At 61.1% G+C, this 13,737-nt stretch overlaps 9 protein-coding genes across 9 annotated transcripts; 5 read left to right on the forward strand and 4 right to left on the reverse strand.

The window, feature by feature from the left end:
• Positions 1 to 13: 13 nt before the first annotated feature.
• Positions 14 to 948, forward strand: BOS1 (protein transport protein bos1; the record flags this gene model as incomplete). The annotated part of the gene is made up of 3 exons (XM_060266563.1): positions 14 to 802; positions 825 to 900; positions 923 to 948. The coding sequence occupies 3 exons, from the start codon at positions 14 to 16 to the stop codon at positions 946 to 948; spliced, it is 891 nt and encodes a 296-aa protein (XP_060122546.1).
• Positions 949 to 980: 32 nt separating this feature from the next.
• On the reverse strand, positions 981 to 2,954 carry MJAP1_002630 (uncharacterized protein; the record flags this gene model as incomplete). Its single annotated transcript, XM_060266564.1, has 4 exons — positions 981 to 1,567; positions 1,592 to 1,913; positions 1,982 to 2,472; positions 2,495 to 2,954. 4 exons carry the CDS (start codon positions 2,952 to 2,954, stop codon positions 981 to 983), a joined length of 1,860 nt encoding a protein of 619 aa, XP_060122547.1.
• Positions 2,955 to 3,480: 526 nt separating this feature from the next.
• Positions 3,481 to 4,651, reverse strand: HST2 (Sir2 histone deacetylase Hst2; the record flags this gene model as incomplete). Its single annotated transcript, XM_060266565.1, has 5 exons — positions 3,481 to 3,888; positions 3,911 to 4,002; positions 4,025 to 4,234; positions 4,257 to 4,541; positions 4,564 to 4,651. 5 exons carry the CDS (start codon positions 4,649 to 4,651, stop codon positions 3,481 to 3,483), a joined length of 1,083 nt encoding a protein of 360 aa, XP_060122548.1.
• A 59-nt stretch (positions 4,652 to 4,710) lies between these two features.
• MJAP1_002632 (uncharacterized protein) lies at positions 4,711 to 6,021 on the forward strand (the record flags this gene model as incomplete). Its single annotated transcript, XM_060266566.1, has 1 exon — positions 4,711 to 6,021. One exon carries the CDS (start codon positions 4,711 to 4,713, stop codon positions 6,019 to 6,021), a length of 1,311 nt encoding a protein of 436 aa, XP_060122549.1.
• A 106-nt stretch (positions 6,022 to 6,127) lies between these two features.
• Positions 6,128 to 7,111, forward strand: ERG3 (Delta(7)-sterol 5(6)-desaturase; the record flags this gene model as incomplete). The annotated part of the gene is made up of 1 exon (XM_060266567.1): positions 6,128 to 7,111. One exon carries the CDS (start codon positions 6,128 to 6,130, stop codon positions 7,109 to 7,111), a length of 984 nt encoding a protein of 327 aa, XP_060122550.1.
• A 158-nt stretch (positions 7,112 to 7,269) lies between these two features.
• On the reverse strand, positions 7,270 to 8,172 carry SNX3 (Sorting nexin-3; the record flags this gene model as incomplete). Its single annotated transcript, XM_060266568.1, has 1 exon — positions 7,270 to 8,172. One exon carries the CDS (start codon positions 8,170 to 8,172, stop codon positions 7,270 to 7,272), a length of 903 nt encoding a protein of 300 aa, XP_060122551.1.
• A 239-nt stretch (positions 8,173 to 8,411) lies between these two features.
• RPL7 (60S ribosomal protein L7) lies at positions 8,412 to 9,606 on the forward strand (the record flags this gene model as incomplete). The annotated part of the gene is made up of 3 exons (XM_060266569.1): positions 8,412 to 8,437; positions 8,623 to 8,734; positions 8,980 to 9,606. The coding sequence occupies 3 exons, from the start codon at positions 8,412 to 8,414 to the stop codon at positions 9,604 to 9,606; spliced, it is 765 nt and encodes a 254-aa protein (XP_060122552.1).
• A 394-nt stretch (positions 9,607 to 10,000) lies between these two features.
• On the forward strand, positions 10,001 to 12,357 carry SSE1 (adenyl-nucleotide exchange factor sse1; the record flags this gene model as incomplete). The annotated part of the gene is made up of 2 exons (XM_060266570.1): positions 10,001 to 10,044; positions 10,089 to 12,357. 2 exons carry the CDS (start codon positions 10,001 to 10,003, stop codon positions 12,355 to 12,357), a joined length of 2,313 nt encoding a protein of 770 aa, XP_060122553.1.
• A 173-nt stretch (positions 12,358 to 12,530) lies between these two features.
• On the reverse strand, positions 12,531 to 13,598 carry MJAP1_002637 (uncharacterized protein; the record flags this gene model as incomplete). The annotated part of the gene is made up of 1 exon (XM_060266571.1): positions 12,531 to 13,598. One exon carries the CDS (start codon positions 13,596 to 13,598, stop codon positions 12,531 to 12,533), a length of 1,068 nt encoding a protein of 355 aa, XP_060122554.1.
• Between the last annotated feature and the right edge of the window lie 139 nt (positions 13,599 to 13,737).

Here is a 13,737-nt window from a genome sequence, read left to right on the forward strand (position 1 = left end):
GCGAGGCGCTGTGATGAACTCGTTGTACAATCTGGCGACGCGCCAGACGGCGGCCATCCGCACGGATGTCGAGTCGTACAGTGCGGATCCGTCGAACTCGGCACGCAGGGCTCAGATAAATGCCGCATTCACTACCGTTCTCAAAACCATCGAGGACTACGAGGGAATGGCGAAGCGCGAGCTGGTCGTCGCCAAGCGCGAAAAGGCGCTCAGCAGGGCAGACAACTTTCGCGCAGAGGTGAAGCAGCTGCGCGAGACAATGGCACGCGCAGATTCGGGGGGCGGGCGTGCTACTACGATGGCATGGCCTGCAACGCAGCCGGCCATGGCGCCAAGGTCGCGCGTGGTCGACGGCGCGAGTGCCGCGCCGCAGGCCATGGCTAGTGGCGCCGCGCCGCAGTACATGGCAGGAGGCGCCGCGCCGTACCCGGTGCAAGACCACCGCCCGTCGTACCCGGCTCTCAGCCAGTACGCCCGCCCGACGCTGCCGGCCCAGTACAGCATGCCGCCGACGCAGATGCCGTACTCGTACGGCGCCGGACCGAGTCACGACCCGCTCGCAGCGTATCGTGCTGCGCAACCGGACGCGCCGCTCGGAACCGACTCGCCGTACAGCATGCGCGAGGGCCATGCGCTGCGTGAGCACTCGTTTATCCAGAACACCGAGGCGCAGCTCGATGCATTCATTGCGCAGGGCCGCTCGGTCCTCGGGAATCTGGTGGAGCAGCGTGGCATCCTCAAGGGGACGCGCAAGCGCCTCTTGGACGCGGCCAACTCGGTGGGCCTGAGCCGCGAGCTGATTGTACGTCGCTTTGCTCACACAGGGTTTGATCGACCGCATTGGCGCGCAAGACAAGATTATCTTTATCGTCGGCGCCGTATTCACCTTGTTCGCCTTTTGTACGTCGCCCCGCTGACCCAGTCATGATTTATCGTTGGTTCGGCTAGTGCCAGTATATACCCTATTCTACAGAAACCATTTAAAACGACACGACTTTCTTGGCCGGCTTGCGGGGCTGCGCGGCAGCATGCTTGCTCTTCTCCGCACGCTTCTTGGACAGCAGGTGGAACTCGTCGTCGTCGGCACCGACCGCGAGGTCCTCGTCGTCCATCATCCCGACCCCGCCCGCCTCGACCGAGTGCGCCGCGGTGGTGCGGCGGGGGTCCAGGGGGCAGTCCTTCGCCAGATGGTCGACCGAGTGGCAGACCTTGCAGTCGCCGCCGTCGGGGTATACACCACGCCCTTTGTTCTCGGGGCACTTGGACGCCAGGTGGCCTTTTTGGGTACAGATGTAGCACGTCGCAAACGGCAGCTCGCCGCCAACCTTGGGCGCGGGGCGGCGGCACTTGGCCAGCGTATGCTCGGTGCTGCCACAGCGGAAGCAGATGCCGACCGTGTCCTTACCGAGCTTGGACGAGGCCTCGTTCATCGCCGGGCTGCCAGAGCCCACGGCCTCGGGGCAGTCCTTGGCCGAGTGACCCGTGCCGCGACACACAAAGCAGCGCATACTCGCCTCGCGCTCGCTCGCACGCATCTGGCGCCGGAACTCGGTCTTTTGGTCGGCCTCTAAGAGTCAGCAGGGATACGTACCCAGACGGGGGCGCCGGGGGCGGCCATCGGCTTCCTCACGCGCTTTGCGCTTGCCAAGAGCACCGCGCGCACCATTCAGCGCAGTCGCCTGCTGCTCAAGCGCTTTGGCCTCGCGCATGTGCTTGGCACGGGTCTCGTCCGAGTTGGTCTTTTTCGCTTTGAGGCGTAGCAGCTTGACACGCTTCAGCAGCTTCTTGGGGTCAGACGGCTCCTCGCGCGAGGGGGGTGTGGGTGCGGGGGTAGGCACAGATGTAGCAGGCTCTTCCTGCTCGTCGTCGGATGCGATGCGGTTCGCAGACGGCAGCGCGCGCCGCCCTTCGAGCTTCGTATAGCGGGTCATGCAGGCAAGAGTCGTGAGCCACCGAAAAAAAGTCGGCTGACTAATCATACCTCCACGTCGAGCAGAAAGGTGCTCAGGCGCTGGGGCGTGGTGAGCCACGCGGCCAGGGGGTAAGAGGAGCCAGAGGCGGGCTCGTGGAGCTCGATAGGCATCTCTGTGGCCAATTCATCTTGGCGGGAGCTGAGCGCGAGAAAATTCGCGACGCGCGCCTCGTTCAGATCGTCGTCACGAGGGCCACGGAGGGCCTCCTTGGCTTCTTGGTAGGCACGAATGTGTGCGTCCCATAGAGCAAAAGGGGGCGGTGTGACCATGTATTCGGGGTTTTTCCATTGCGCATACGTGCGCGAGGTATCCTGGGGACTTTTTGCGCCGTGAGCCAGATCGGTCCGTGCGCGGACCACTTGATGGAGCCATGCGCGAGGCGACAGCGACGACCACGACGAGAGAGAAAGGGGGCGGTCGCCTTTGCGCTTGGTCGATGCACCCATTTTTACACCGCCCAAGATACTCTCCATGCGGCTCCCACGGCGCCAGACAATTGCTGGGTGAGAACAAGGACGTACCTCCTGCACTTGGCACAGGCTCGACGTCTGCCCATTTTTCAGAGCCTTGCGGTATGCGTAGTGATGCCGCAACATGCTCCTCGACCTGGTTGCGACCGCTAGGAAAGGGCTGGTCGACAAGGTGCACGGTGCACCGAGGCGCGTGTGCGCCGAGTCCGGCCAAGGCTGACGTGCACGCAACCGCATACGTAGCGTCCATACCAGGCGTGCGTGAAATCACAATGCTAGCATAAAACACCGGCTCGAGCCACTGCGAGAGCAAAGCGCCTTGAATTCCCAGCGAATTCCACAGGCGCACCTTGTCCGAGCACGACATGCTGATCGCCGGCGGCGAGTCGCGGCGCCCAGGTTTGGTACGCAGAAGCATGCCCTGAGTTGACGACGTCTCGCGGCCACGCAAGAGCGAGCCGGCCGCATGTGCCGCCGTCTGTGGTGTATGCCCTGTGAGCTCGTCCTGCATGGCGTTACGTGCGTGTAACAAGCACGAGGATGCCTCGCCGCACGGCGGCGTGGATATGTACAGATGTATGCGCGCCTGATCAGAGAGCCGCCAGCGCACCGGCGCATGGTCATGCGTCATTGTCGGCGTAAAGAGGCGAGGGAGGCCGTCGACCTCCTCCGCTTGGCTCTGGTGCTCCAGCACGAGCCGCTCGAGGAGCCATGCCCGAAGTGCGCGTCGTACGAGCACTTCGGCATGACAGTCGTGAAGCACGTCGCCGTGGCGCGGGAGTTGGGCATACGGCATGCACTTGACGCCTGTGCCTAGAGCGATCGGAATCAAGTCGGTGCCGACCTGCGCGACGGCCCCCGCCAGAATCGTCCATTCCTCCCTACATTAGTGAGCTTGCGTACCTTCCATTGGACCGTTTCTGTGGCTTCCCGCCGCCTTTCGGGAGCGCCGCGTAGGCCTGCAAGCACGTCCGTGCGACATGGTCGGCGTCGGCCATGACGTCGGTGGAGGCAAAAAATGGCTCTAATTCTCGTAACTACAATTTTTCCTTGTCCGTGCGTTCCTGGAGGTGTGTCGACTGGAGCTCCTTGGCGAGCTCGTCGGTGCTCGGCAGCGGCGGTGCGTCGTGTTTCTCTACCGCTTTTGCATCTGCACTCTTTGTCGGAGGCTCTTTTGCAGGTGCAAAGCGTCCGAGCATCTCTTGGTAGAGTGCGTCCAACTCTGCTTCCCAGCCGCACTTTTGGGCCAGGACGCGGATCGTTTCGTCGACCTTGCCCCCGCAGAACGTGTCGCGCGAGCCCTCGGAGAAATCGAATCCTCCTCCATCCATAGGATCGAAGCGTGCGAGGAGACCCTTGCGCGCCTCGCCGACCTTTTCCAGGTTCAGCAGCCAGCGCGGGCAGTCGCGCGGCACTTCGTCAATCAGCGCGGCGAACGGGTTGACCTGGGTAAGTAGCGCGACGTACAACGAGCGACGTGCCGAGAACCATGAGCACCTGGGCACGCCGGAAATCAAAGAGGCGCTCAAAGAAGCGGTCGGGGAGACTCTCGCCAAAGACTGCGTTAGTCCAGCAGCGTACAGGTAATATCTGGCTTGATGCTCGGCGGCTCCTTTTTCTTCGCGCACTTGGGCTGCTCGCACCGTGCGACTGCGCCGCTCTTGACCTTGTCCTCGAGCCACTGTGCATCGACTTGTTTCTTGCACTCGATGCACCGCGCCTTGGCAAATGAGCCGTGCGCCTCGACGAGCATGTCGGGTGAGAGGCCCGCGAGCTGTTCGAGCGTGTCGACTGTGTGAGCATAAGCACGTACTGTTCTGTGTAAAGACACGCAAGAGTTTCCCCTTCTTTTCGAGCAGCGTAAAGAAGCAGTGCGTGAGCGTCGGCCGGTACGTCTTGCCGTCCGGATAGAGCTCCTTGTACAGTGTATAGAACGGCTGGGGGTTTCCACGGAAGAAGCCAATGTCAAAAAGGGCCTCGGGGTACGGCAGGTCGTACTTGGCCAGGCTCGCGTACAGTCCCGTCACCGGCGAGCGAAAGTCGGGGATGCCTGCGCCGGTCGAAATACCCGCTCCCGCCATGACGAGCACGCGCGTCGCTGCATAAGCACGGCTACCTACTCTTGTCATTCGTAAGCTTCTTTGCGAGGCGGTCGAGGCCCGCCTCGGTGCCGGGTGCAAGCGCCTCCTTCGATGCCGTCATGCCCATGCACGTCGTGTCCGCCCGTGCACCGTGACTAAAACCTCCGCTTCTCCACCGCCGCGACGATGGCGCAGGGCCCGGCGAAGTCCACCCGCGCCGCCAAGAAGGCGAAGAGCGAGCAGAATGAGCAGGAAGAAGCGTCGGCGCCCGCACCGCCGACGGCTGGCGAGCTACACGCGGCGCTCCTGCAGGTGAATCAGATGCTTGCGCTGGTCGACCTGCCCCTGGCGCAAGGGCAGCCGAGCAAGCGCCCTGCGGGCATGCACGACGGGCTCGTGTACGGCCTGCGCGACCTCCTTATACCCCTGAACTCGGTAATGCGTGGCTCGGGCGCTACTGCCCAGAACCTCGCGGCGGCGATCGGTGCGCCGACCAACAGCACGCCGGCGCACGAGCTGGGCGCATACGTCTCGAGTGCAACCGGCATGACGCACATCCTCGACCAGGTCGTCGAGTCGCTCCAAGCGCCGCTTCCGGGCGTGCCTGACGCGCGTACGGCGCTGCAGGTGGTCGAGCGCCATCTCGAGAGCCACCCGCTGTCGACCGCCGACGAGCGCGACCTGCTACTGCGTCTGCGCCAAAAGCGGCGGCGCGTCATGGAAAGAAAAGACGTGCTGTCGGATGTTGCGGCGGAGCAAAGCGCGGTCCCCGACGAGGTGCGCAGCCCGCTGTACCCCCCACCGAGCACGCTCACGTTCCGTGCACACACCCCCTGGATCGAGTCGTGTGCGCGCGAGACGGTGCATGCGACGCTCGCCGCGCTCGTCTCTGTCTTTAACGATACCTATGCCGACGTCTGCCGCGCCGAGGCCGCGGCGCTCGCTCCTGCGAACCCCGACATGGGCCAGACGCTCCCTGCGCACCGTGTGCGCGCGCGCCTGACGCACTGGAGCGGCGCGAGCGGCGACATCGAGGTCGAGATCCGCGATGTGGCACTTGCGACCATCGGCGTGCAGGTCGCCGGCGACCAGGCGCATGTCGTGCGCCTTCATCTCTCTGCGCCGAGCGAGCGCTCGAGTGGCGAGGCGCGTGGCGTCAGTGCGTCGCTCCTCCCCTCGCGCTATGCGAGCTACAATGCGCTGGGCGACCATCTCTTTCTCTATGCACTCGACCGCCAAAAGAAGGCTGCGTCCTATGTCGAAGCGCTCGGCGCGACACTGCTGCACCTCGCTGCGCTGCGCACCTATTTCGATGTGCTCCCCGTCCCCGAGACGCAAGTCCAGGCGGTCCCCACGCGCGTGGTCGTCGCGACGCTCGACCCCGAAAACACCCTCGACCGGACGAAGAGTGCGGTGTGGAAGTGGTGCCGTGCGTTGAACCCTGCGGGCCTCGCGCCGCAGGGCGAATGGTGCGCGTATTCCCCTAGCCTTTTGTAAATTGTGATTGGCTCGGCCAAGTCACGCCATTTCGCAGCGCGTGTTGCGCAGGCCCTTATATTTAGTCACTGGAAATTATCAGCGCATCGTACCCACCGCCTGCACGATGGACCTGGTGCTGAACATTGCGGATGAGTATGTCCTCGACTGGGTGTGGGCGCGCGCTCTGCCTGCGTCGCGCTTCTCGTCGGCGTGTGCTGCGCCCACCTCGATGCTGAACAAGACGGCCCACGATCTGCACCAGATTGCCGAGGCCTGTGGCGTGTCTGGCAAGCCTGTGTCGTGGCTGCCGCGCGACAATATCGTGCGCCAGACGATCTCGCTGTATGTGATCACCTATATCGGCATCCTCCTCATGTACTTCTCCATGGCCTTCCTTTCCTACCAATTCCTCTTTAACAAGGAGCTCATGAAGCATCCGCGCTTCCTCAAGAACCAAATCTCGCTCGAGATCCAGTCGTCGCTGCGCGCCTTCCCTTGGCTCGACCTGATGACCGTGCCGTGGTTTGTGGCGGAGGTGCGTGGCTACTCGCGCGTGTACGAGCGCTACGACGAGTACGGCATCTGGTACCTGTTTTTCAGCGTGCCCTTCTTCCTTGTCTTTACCGACGCGTGCATCTACTGGATCCACCGCATCGAGCACCACCCTTCCATCTACAAGTACGTGCACAAGCCGCACCACAAGTGGATCGTCCCGACGCCGTTTGCTTCGCACGCGTTCCACCCGGTGGACGGCTACGCACAGAGCCTGCCCTACCACATCTTCCCGGTGCTCTTTCCCCTGCACAAGCTGCTCTTCCTCGGCCTCTTCGGCTTTGTGAACCTGTGGAGCATCATGATCCACGACTCGGACATGATCACGGGCACAGGCCTGGAGAAGATCATCAACGGACCTGCGCACCACACGCTGCACCACCTGTACTTTACTTGCAACTACGGCCAGTACTTCACGACGTGCGACCGCCTGGGCAAGAGCTTCCGCGAGCCGCTCCCGGAAGACGACCCGCTCCTTGCGGCGCGTGCCGAGGGCAAGATCGACCACGCGCAGGCGGTTGTTGAGTCCAAGATTACGCATGCCAAGGCCGAGTAAGGCATACGGAACCCACCCCCCCCCGACACCCTTTTGATGTGGATATGGACTGAATGCACGACGCGCTCTTTGCAATTGTTGGCGCGTGCTATGCGACTTTGTAGAACAACGTGCGCCAATCACGTTGGCCAATAATGATACCATGCATTCTTTCGCAACTACGGACGGCGCCACTGCGCGTCCTGCAGAAATGCGGCCATGTGCTTGCTCCCGGTCTGGAGCAGGGGGTGCCCGGCGACAATCTGCAGGAACCGCTCGAGGCCTTCGCGCCGCGACTCGATCACCTCGTCCGAAAAGCGGCCAGTGTACACCTTGCCCGGCAGCAAGGGAATGTTGACACGGTTCGACTCGCGCTCCAGCAGATCGCGGAAGTAGTCAAAGTCGGAGTAACGGCGGCGCACCGACGAGTACGACAGCTTGAATGCGGGGATGTTGGTCCGTGTCACAATCTCATAGTCCGTGTACATCTTGCGGCCGTGCCCATGCGTCATGGGGTTGCGCACTTCGACCTCCAAAAAGTTCTCGGGCACGCCATAGAGATCCTCGTTCATCTCGGGGCGCGCGCCCACTGTCTCGACACGAGCAAAGGGCGAATAGGAAGTGGGGTATACAGAAGTCTTTTTCTTGGCTGCCGCAGCAGGCGCGGGCGGAGGGCGCGAAGCCACCGGGCTCACATGAGACGGCACGGGCGTCGACTGGTATATGCTGCTGCCGGCCGTGCTCGGCAGCGTGTCGTCCAAAGACGAGGGAGGAACGGAGGCGTGCGACGCAAAGGGCGAGGGGTGCGCATCCACACGCGCGCCCAGCGAGTCATCCAACCTGCTCGCGGGCTCCCATCCCGAGTACGGCTCTGGATCAGGCCGCCGTGCGAGCGTAGGAATCGCAGGGGGAGGGCCCCACGGGTGCTCCTCGTCCACCTCGTCCTCCTCTGTGGTGTTGTGCGTAAGCTTGGGGCCGTGGTCCTGGAGCGCTGTGCTTTGGCTCGTGCCGCCCCATACCTCAGCCTGTGACCCTGCCAGTGGGTTCTCCGAAAACGAACTCTCGGAGTAAAACAGCGACATCGCCTCTCCGTTCCTCCACGACGACCGCGACGGGGCCACTGGTCGCTCGCCTCGTGCGCTTGGGCCGAATCGGGCCCGATATCCACGTGGCTCCACCACTCATCACGTGAATATCCAAAACTACATCTATCCACGTGATTACAAGGGTGCCGGCGGCAGGATCCGCGCCCTAAGGCATTCCGCCGAAAGGTTTTCATTCTCACCTCCCATCGGTTGCACCGACACCTACTCAGATCAAGATGTCTGCTGCCGCCCCGGTCAAGACGTAAGTACTTCAGATGGCGCGTACACGGCTGCGATGTGTATGGTGCTGCGTCTGCTGCTTGCTCTGCGCTTGTGGGCGCTGCTACGCTACGGCGAAGTGCGTCACAATGCTTCGCGAGCACGTCCAGCACCTGCCCTTGCGCCTAGCCCGCCTGCTTTTTTGGACAGAATACTAACATCTTTTAGCTCTGTGCCCAGCGCCAAGGATGTGCTCGTCCCCGAGACCCTTCTGAAGAAGCGGAAGGCCGACTCGAAGCTCCGCGAGGAGAACCAGGCCAAGGCCCTCGAGCTCCGCAAGGTGAGTCTGACCACCCCATGATGCGCGCGTGCATCCCATTTGCAGCCCTCGGTCTCTATGATGCATAATAACCATCGTTTGGGCTAGACAATGCAAAGCAACGTCGATGCTGTCTCAATCATACCATCTTTCGGGGCTGATTTGACATGCACTTGGACCCTCAGTCCATGTGTCGGCGAGGGAGCACTTGTTGAAGCGTCTGCACCATGGGGCTCTTTTTGCGCGAACAGAAACTAACGTTACAGGCCCGGAAGCAGAAGCGCGCTGTCATCTTCAAGCGCGCCGAGCAGTACGTCAAGGAGTACAAGGCTGCGGAGCGTGAGCAGATCCGTCTGCGCCGTCTGGCTAAGTCGAAGGGTGACTTCTTTGTCCCCACCGAGCCCCGCGTTGCCTTTGTGGTCCGTCTCCGCGGTATCAGCAACATCGCCCCCAAGCCCCGCAAGATCATGCAGCTCCTCCGTCTTCTGCAGGTCAACAACGGTGTCTTTGTGAGGCTCACCAACGCTACCCAGCAGATGCTCCAGCTCATTGAGCCCTACGTGGCCTACGGTGAGCCCAACCTCAAGACCATCCGCGAGCTCGTGTACAAGCGTGGCTACGCCAAGATCAACCGTCAGCGTATCCCCATCACCGACAACGCCATCATTGAGGAGCACCTCGGCAAGTTTGGCATCATCTCGGTCGAGGACCTCGTCCACGAGATCGCCACTGCTGGCCCCAACTTCAAGGCCGCTAACCAGTTCCTGTGGCCCTTCCAGCTCTCGAGCCCCAACGGTGGCTTCAAGAAGCGCAAGTTCTTGCACTTCATCGAGGGCGGTGACGCTGGTGACCGCGAGTCTGACATCAACCGCCTGGTTCGCCGCATGAACTAAGCGTTGTGTATACTCGTGTTTATCCTCCCTATCTGATGGACTTGCTGCGGACCAGCAAGTCTAATGTCACTCTACTCGCATGTATACGTATGTATGCTGCTCTGGCCGTGCTTCAGCGCCCCTTGTGTCTGTAGAGCTAGCCGCCAAAAAACGGAATTTGCCCACGCCGCGACCGCAGTTTTAGTCAGCGTCCCTCGTGCAATGGCCGAATGGGATGGAAGCACACAGAAAGTTGTAGAAGCTGCCCTTTGGCCTCTCAGGTCGTGTCGTTGGGCCTATTTGCCACGCGCCCGCGCTCGACCGAGGCACGAGCGCTGGCCAGCGAGAAAGAATAAAACCGTGCACGACGGGCAGAAGATCTTTCTTCTAGACATACCCTTGTGTATCGACCAATATGGCGAGTGTCGTGGGTTTGGATATCGGAAACAGTAGCAGCAAGTGAGTATAATCAAGCTAGAAAGAGCAGGACTAACACGTTACAGGATCGGCGTTGCGCGTGCGCGCGGTGTCGACATTGTTGCCAATGAGGTGAGCAACCGCAGCACCCCTTCGCTCGTGTCTTTCGGCCAGAAGGCGCGTGCGATCGGTGAGGCCGCGGCCACCGCTCAGACCTCCAACTTTAAGAACACCGTTGGTTCGCTCAAGCGTCTAGTCGGCCGGACCTTCCAGGACGAGTCGATCCAGAACACGGAGAAGAAGTTTGTCACGACCGAGCTCGTCGACGCCAAGGGCGAGGTCGGTGTCAAGGTGAACTACGCCGGCGAGTCGCATGTCTTCTCGGCCACCCAGGTGATGGGCATGTACCTCGCCAAGCTGCGCGACACTGCCCAGGCCGAGCTCGCTGGTGCGGGTGTGAGCGACGTTGTGCTCTCGGTCCCCATCTGGTTCTCCGACGCCCAGCGCCGTGCCATGCTCAGCGCCGCTGAGATCGCCAACCTCAACCCCCTGCGCGTGATGAATGAGCCGACGGCCACCGCCCTCGGCTACGGTATTACCAAGACCGACCTGCCCGAGCCGGAGAACCCCCGCAACGTGGTGTTTGTCGACATTGGTCACTCGAGCTACCAGGTCTCGGTGGTCGCCTTCAGCAAGGGCCAGCTCACCGTGCTCGGTGCGTCGGCTGACCCCGACTTTGGTGGCCGCGACTTTGACCGCGCCCTCGTCCACCACTTTGCCGAGGAGTTCAAGGGCAAGTACAAGATCGACGTCTTCTCGAACCCCAAGGCCATCTTCCGTCTTTCGGCCGGCTGTGAGCGCCTGAAGAAGGTGCTGTCGGCCAACACCCTGGCCCAGCTCAACGTCGAGAGCATCATGAATGACATTGACGCCTCGTCGCAGCTCAAGCGCGAGGAGTTCGAGCAGCTCATTGCTCCTTACCTCGAGCGCGTCGAGGCTCCCCTCAACGCCGCCCTCGAGCAGTCGGGTCTCTCCAAGGATGAGATCTTCTCGGTGGAGCTCGTCGGTGGCAGCATCCGTGTGCCCGCCCTCAAGGAGCGCATTTCGCAGTGGTTCAACAAGGGTCTCTCGACCACCCTGAACCAGGATGAGGCTGTCGTCCGTGGCTGCACCCTCGCCTGCGCCACTCTCTCGCCTGTCTTCCGTGTGCGTGAGTTTGCTGTGCACGACATCTCGCCTTACCCCATCAAGGTCTCGTGGGAGCCCGCGGCAGATGTGCCGGACGAGGAGAACGAGCTGGTGGTCTTCACCCCCAACAACCCCGTTCCTTCGACCAAGATTCTCACGTTCTACCGCAAGGAGCCCTTCACGCTCCAGGCTGCTTACGCGGACCCCGCCAAGCTGCCCAAGGGCATTAGCCCCGCGCTGGGCAGCGTCACGGTCCAGAACGTGACCCCCAACGCCCAGGGCGACCACTCGATCGTCAAGGTCAAGGCCCGCCTGAACCTCCACGGTGTCCTCAACGTCGAGAGCGCCTACACTGTCGACGAGGTCGAGAAGGAGGAGGAGGTGCCCGTCCCTGATGCCCAGCAGGTCGAGGGTGAGGCGCCCAAGACCGAGAAGAAGCTCGTCAAGAAGCTTCAGCGCAAGGACGACCTTCCTGTCGAGTCGAACATCGGCCACCTCGACCCTACCCTTCTTGCTCAGCTCAAGGAAGAGGAGGGCAAGATGCACGCCGCCGACAAGCTCGTCGCCGACACCGAGGACCGCCGCAACGCCCTCGAGGAGTACATCTACGACCAGCGCTCCAAGCTCGACGAGCGCTACGCCGCTTACGTCCAGCCCCAGGAGAAGGAGGCCTTCCTGGCCAAGCTCGCCGAGACCGAGGACTGGCTCTACACGGACGAGGGTGAGGAGGCGACCAAGTCGACCTACAACTCTCGTCTTGAGGACCTCCAGAAGATCGGTGCCCCGATCCAGAACCGCCACAAGCAGAACGAGGAGCGCCCCAAGGCCGCCTCGGCTCTGCGCGAGGTTCTGAACAAGTACACCTCGATCTTTGAGAACGAGCCCGAGAAGTACGACCACCTCACCGATGACGACAAGACCAAGGTCATCGAGGCGGCCGCCAACACTTCCAAGTGGCTCGACGACATGATGTACAAGCAGAGCGAGCTGCCTAAGAACGTCGACCCCAAGCTTACCACCGAGGCCATCCTCAAGCAGAAGGACGAGGTGATCTACGTCGTGACGCCCATCCTCTCGAAGCTCAAGCCTCGTGTGACGAACGATGCGCCGAAGGCCGAGGAGCCGTCCAACAAGGATGAGAAGCAGGGCGACATGGACGTGGACTAAATGTACCTTGACGGATGGGTGTAATGGATTACACAACGGTCCACGGATCCAGTACATATATACTACTAGAATTTGTAGGAAAACCTGAATGTGAAATGTGCATCATGGCACGCAGCAATAGCAATCTGCTCAAAAATAGTCTTGTTTGCTATATACGAGTTCATTCAGATTGTCTAGAGGATGAGTGCCACCCAGCCCAGCGCAAGCGCAAAGAGGCCACCCAGGTAGGGCAGGCCGGGGTGCATCGATGATGCGCTGTTCGAGTTCGAGTCAGACGACGAGGAAATGGGAGTCGCCTGGTACTGGACATTGTTCATCTGCGCAGCGGCTTCAAACACGCTGCCATTGCCTTGGTCGAAAAAGTCGAACAGGATAAAAGTGGGGTAGGAGTCGTGTTTTTTGGCACACGATGCAGCGTTGCTCATGATCGAGTCAACACTGTTCGTCTTGTTGAGCTGGCTCGTGTCGGGGGTAAGATAGGACTTGCCCAAGATATCGCCCTTTTTATCGAGGAAGTGGTTGTGCAGATACATCATGTGGCTTGTGTCGCCGTTGAAGCGGTCCGCCGTGCAGTTGAAGGGCGTCGATTGTTGGTCATAAGGGTCTTCAAATACATTGGAGAACTCGGGCAAAATGTACTTGACCGCGCTCGTATCCGCCTTATAGTCCATGAACACCACAACACGCTGGTTCTTGTTGATCATGTCCTTCAGCTGAGGCCAGTTGTTCTTGCTGACCTTCGTACCAGCGGGTGCATATGTGTATTTTTCGAGACCGGCGGACGAGAATCCCTTGCCCCACTGTGCTGCAGGAAGGTTGTCATTGTTCGCAATGAAGATAGTAACCACATCATTAGGGTTCTCCTTGACCCACTGCGTGACATTGCCCAAGTAACTCTCGAGCGTGCCACCGTTCCTGATGGAGCAGTCCGTGTGGCACAACGAGATGCCCGAGGCACTACCTTCCTCCGAATGGCCCTGGATCTGCAGGGCGCGGATTCCGCTCTTGAGCTGGTCCGTCACATCCAGCTCCTGGTTCGTGCCGACGGAGCTCATGGAGCCCACGGAGTAGGAGTCGTGCGCACCAATGTGCGTCACGTTAGAGTACTGCTTGGAACAGAGCTCAGAATACCCATTGCACACACTGGCAGCACGCTTCACCGCAAGTCCCGATGAAGACGCCGATGCACACGCCACCAGCAGCGCCACAGCCGCAAATGGCGCCCACATTGCCTTGATCATGTTGGGAGTGGAACAGCACTGCCAAGCCTGGAAGAGGCGCTAGTGTCATTACTAAGCATATGTACTACGGCGACGCAATGTGATTCGCGAGAATAACATTCGACAGTAGAAAGTCGCTGCACCGCGCACGTGCCAAGTT

Source organism: Malassezia japonica, chromosome 4, assembly GCF_029542785.1.
Source record: "Malassezia japonica chromosome 4, complete sequence".
Taxonomy (NCBI): Eukaryota; Fungi; Basidiomycota; class Malasseziomycetes; order Malasseziales; family Malasseziaceae; genus Malassezia; species Malassezia japonica.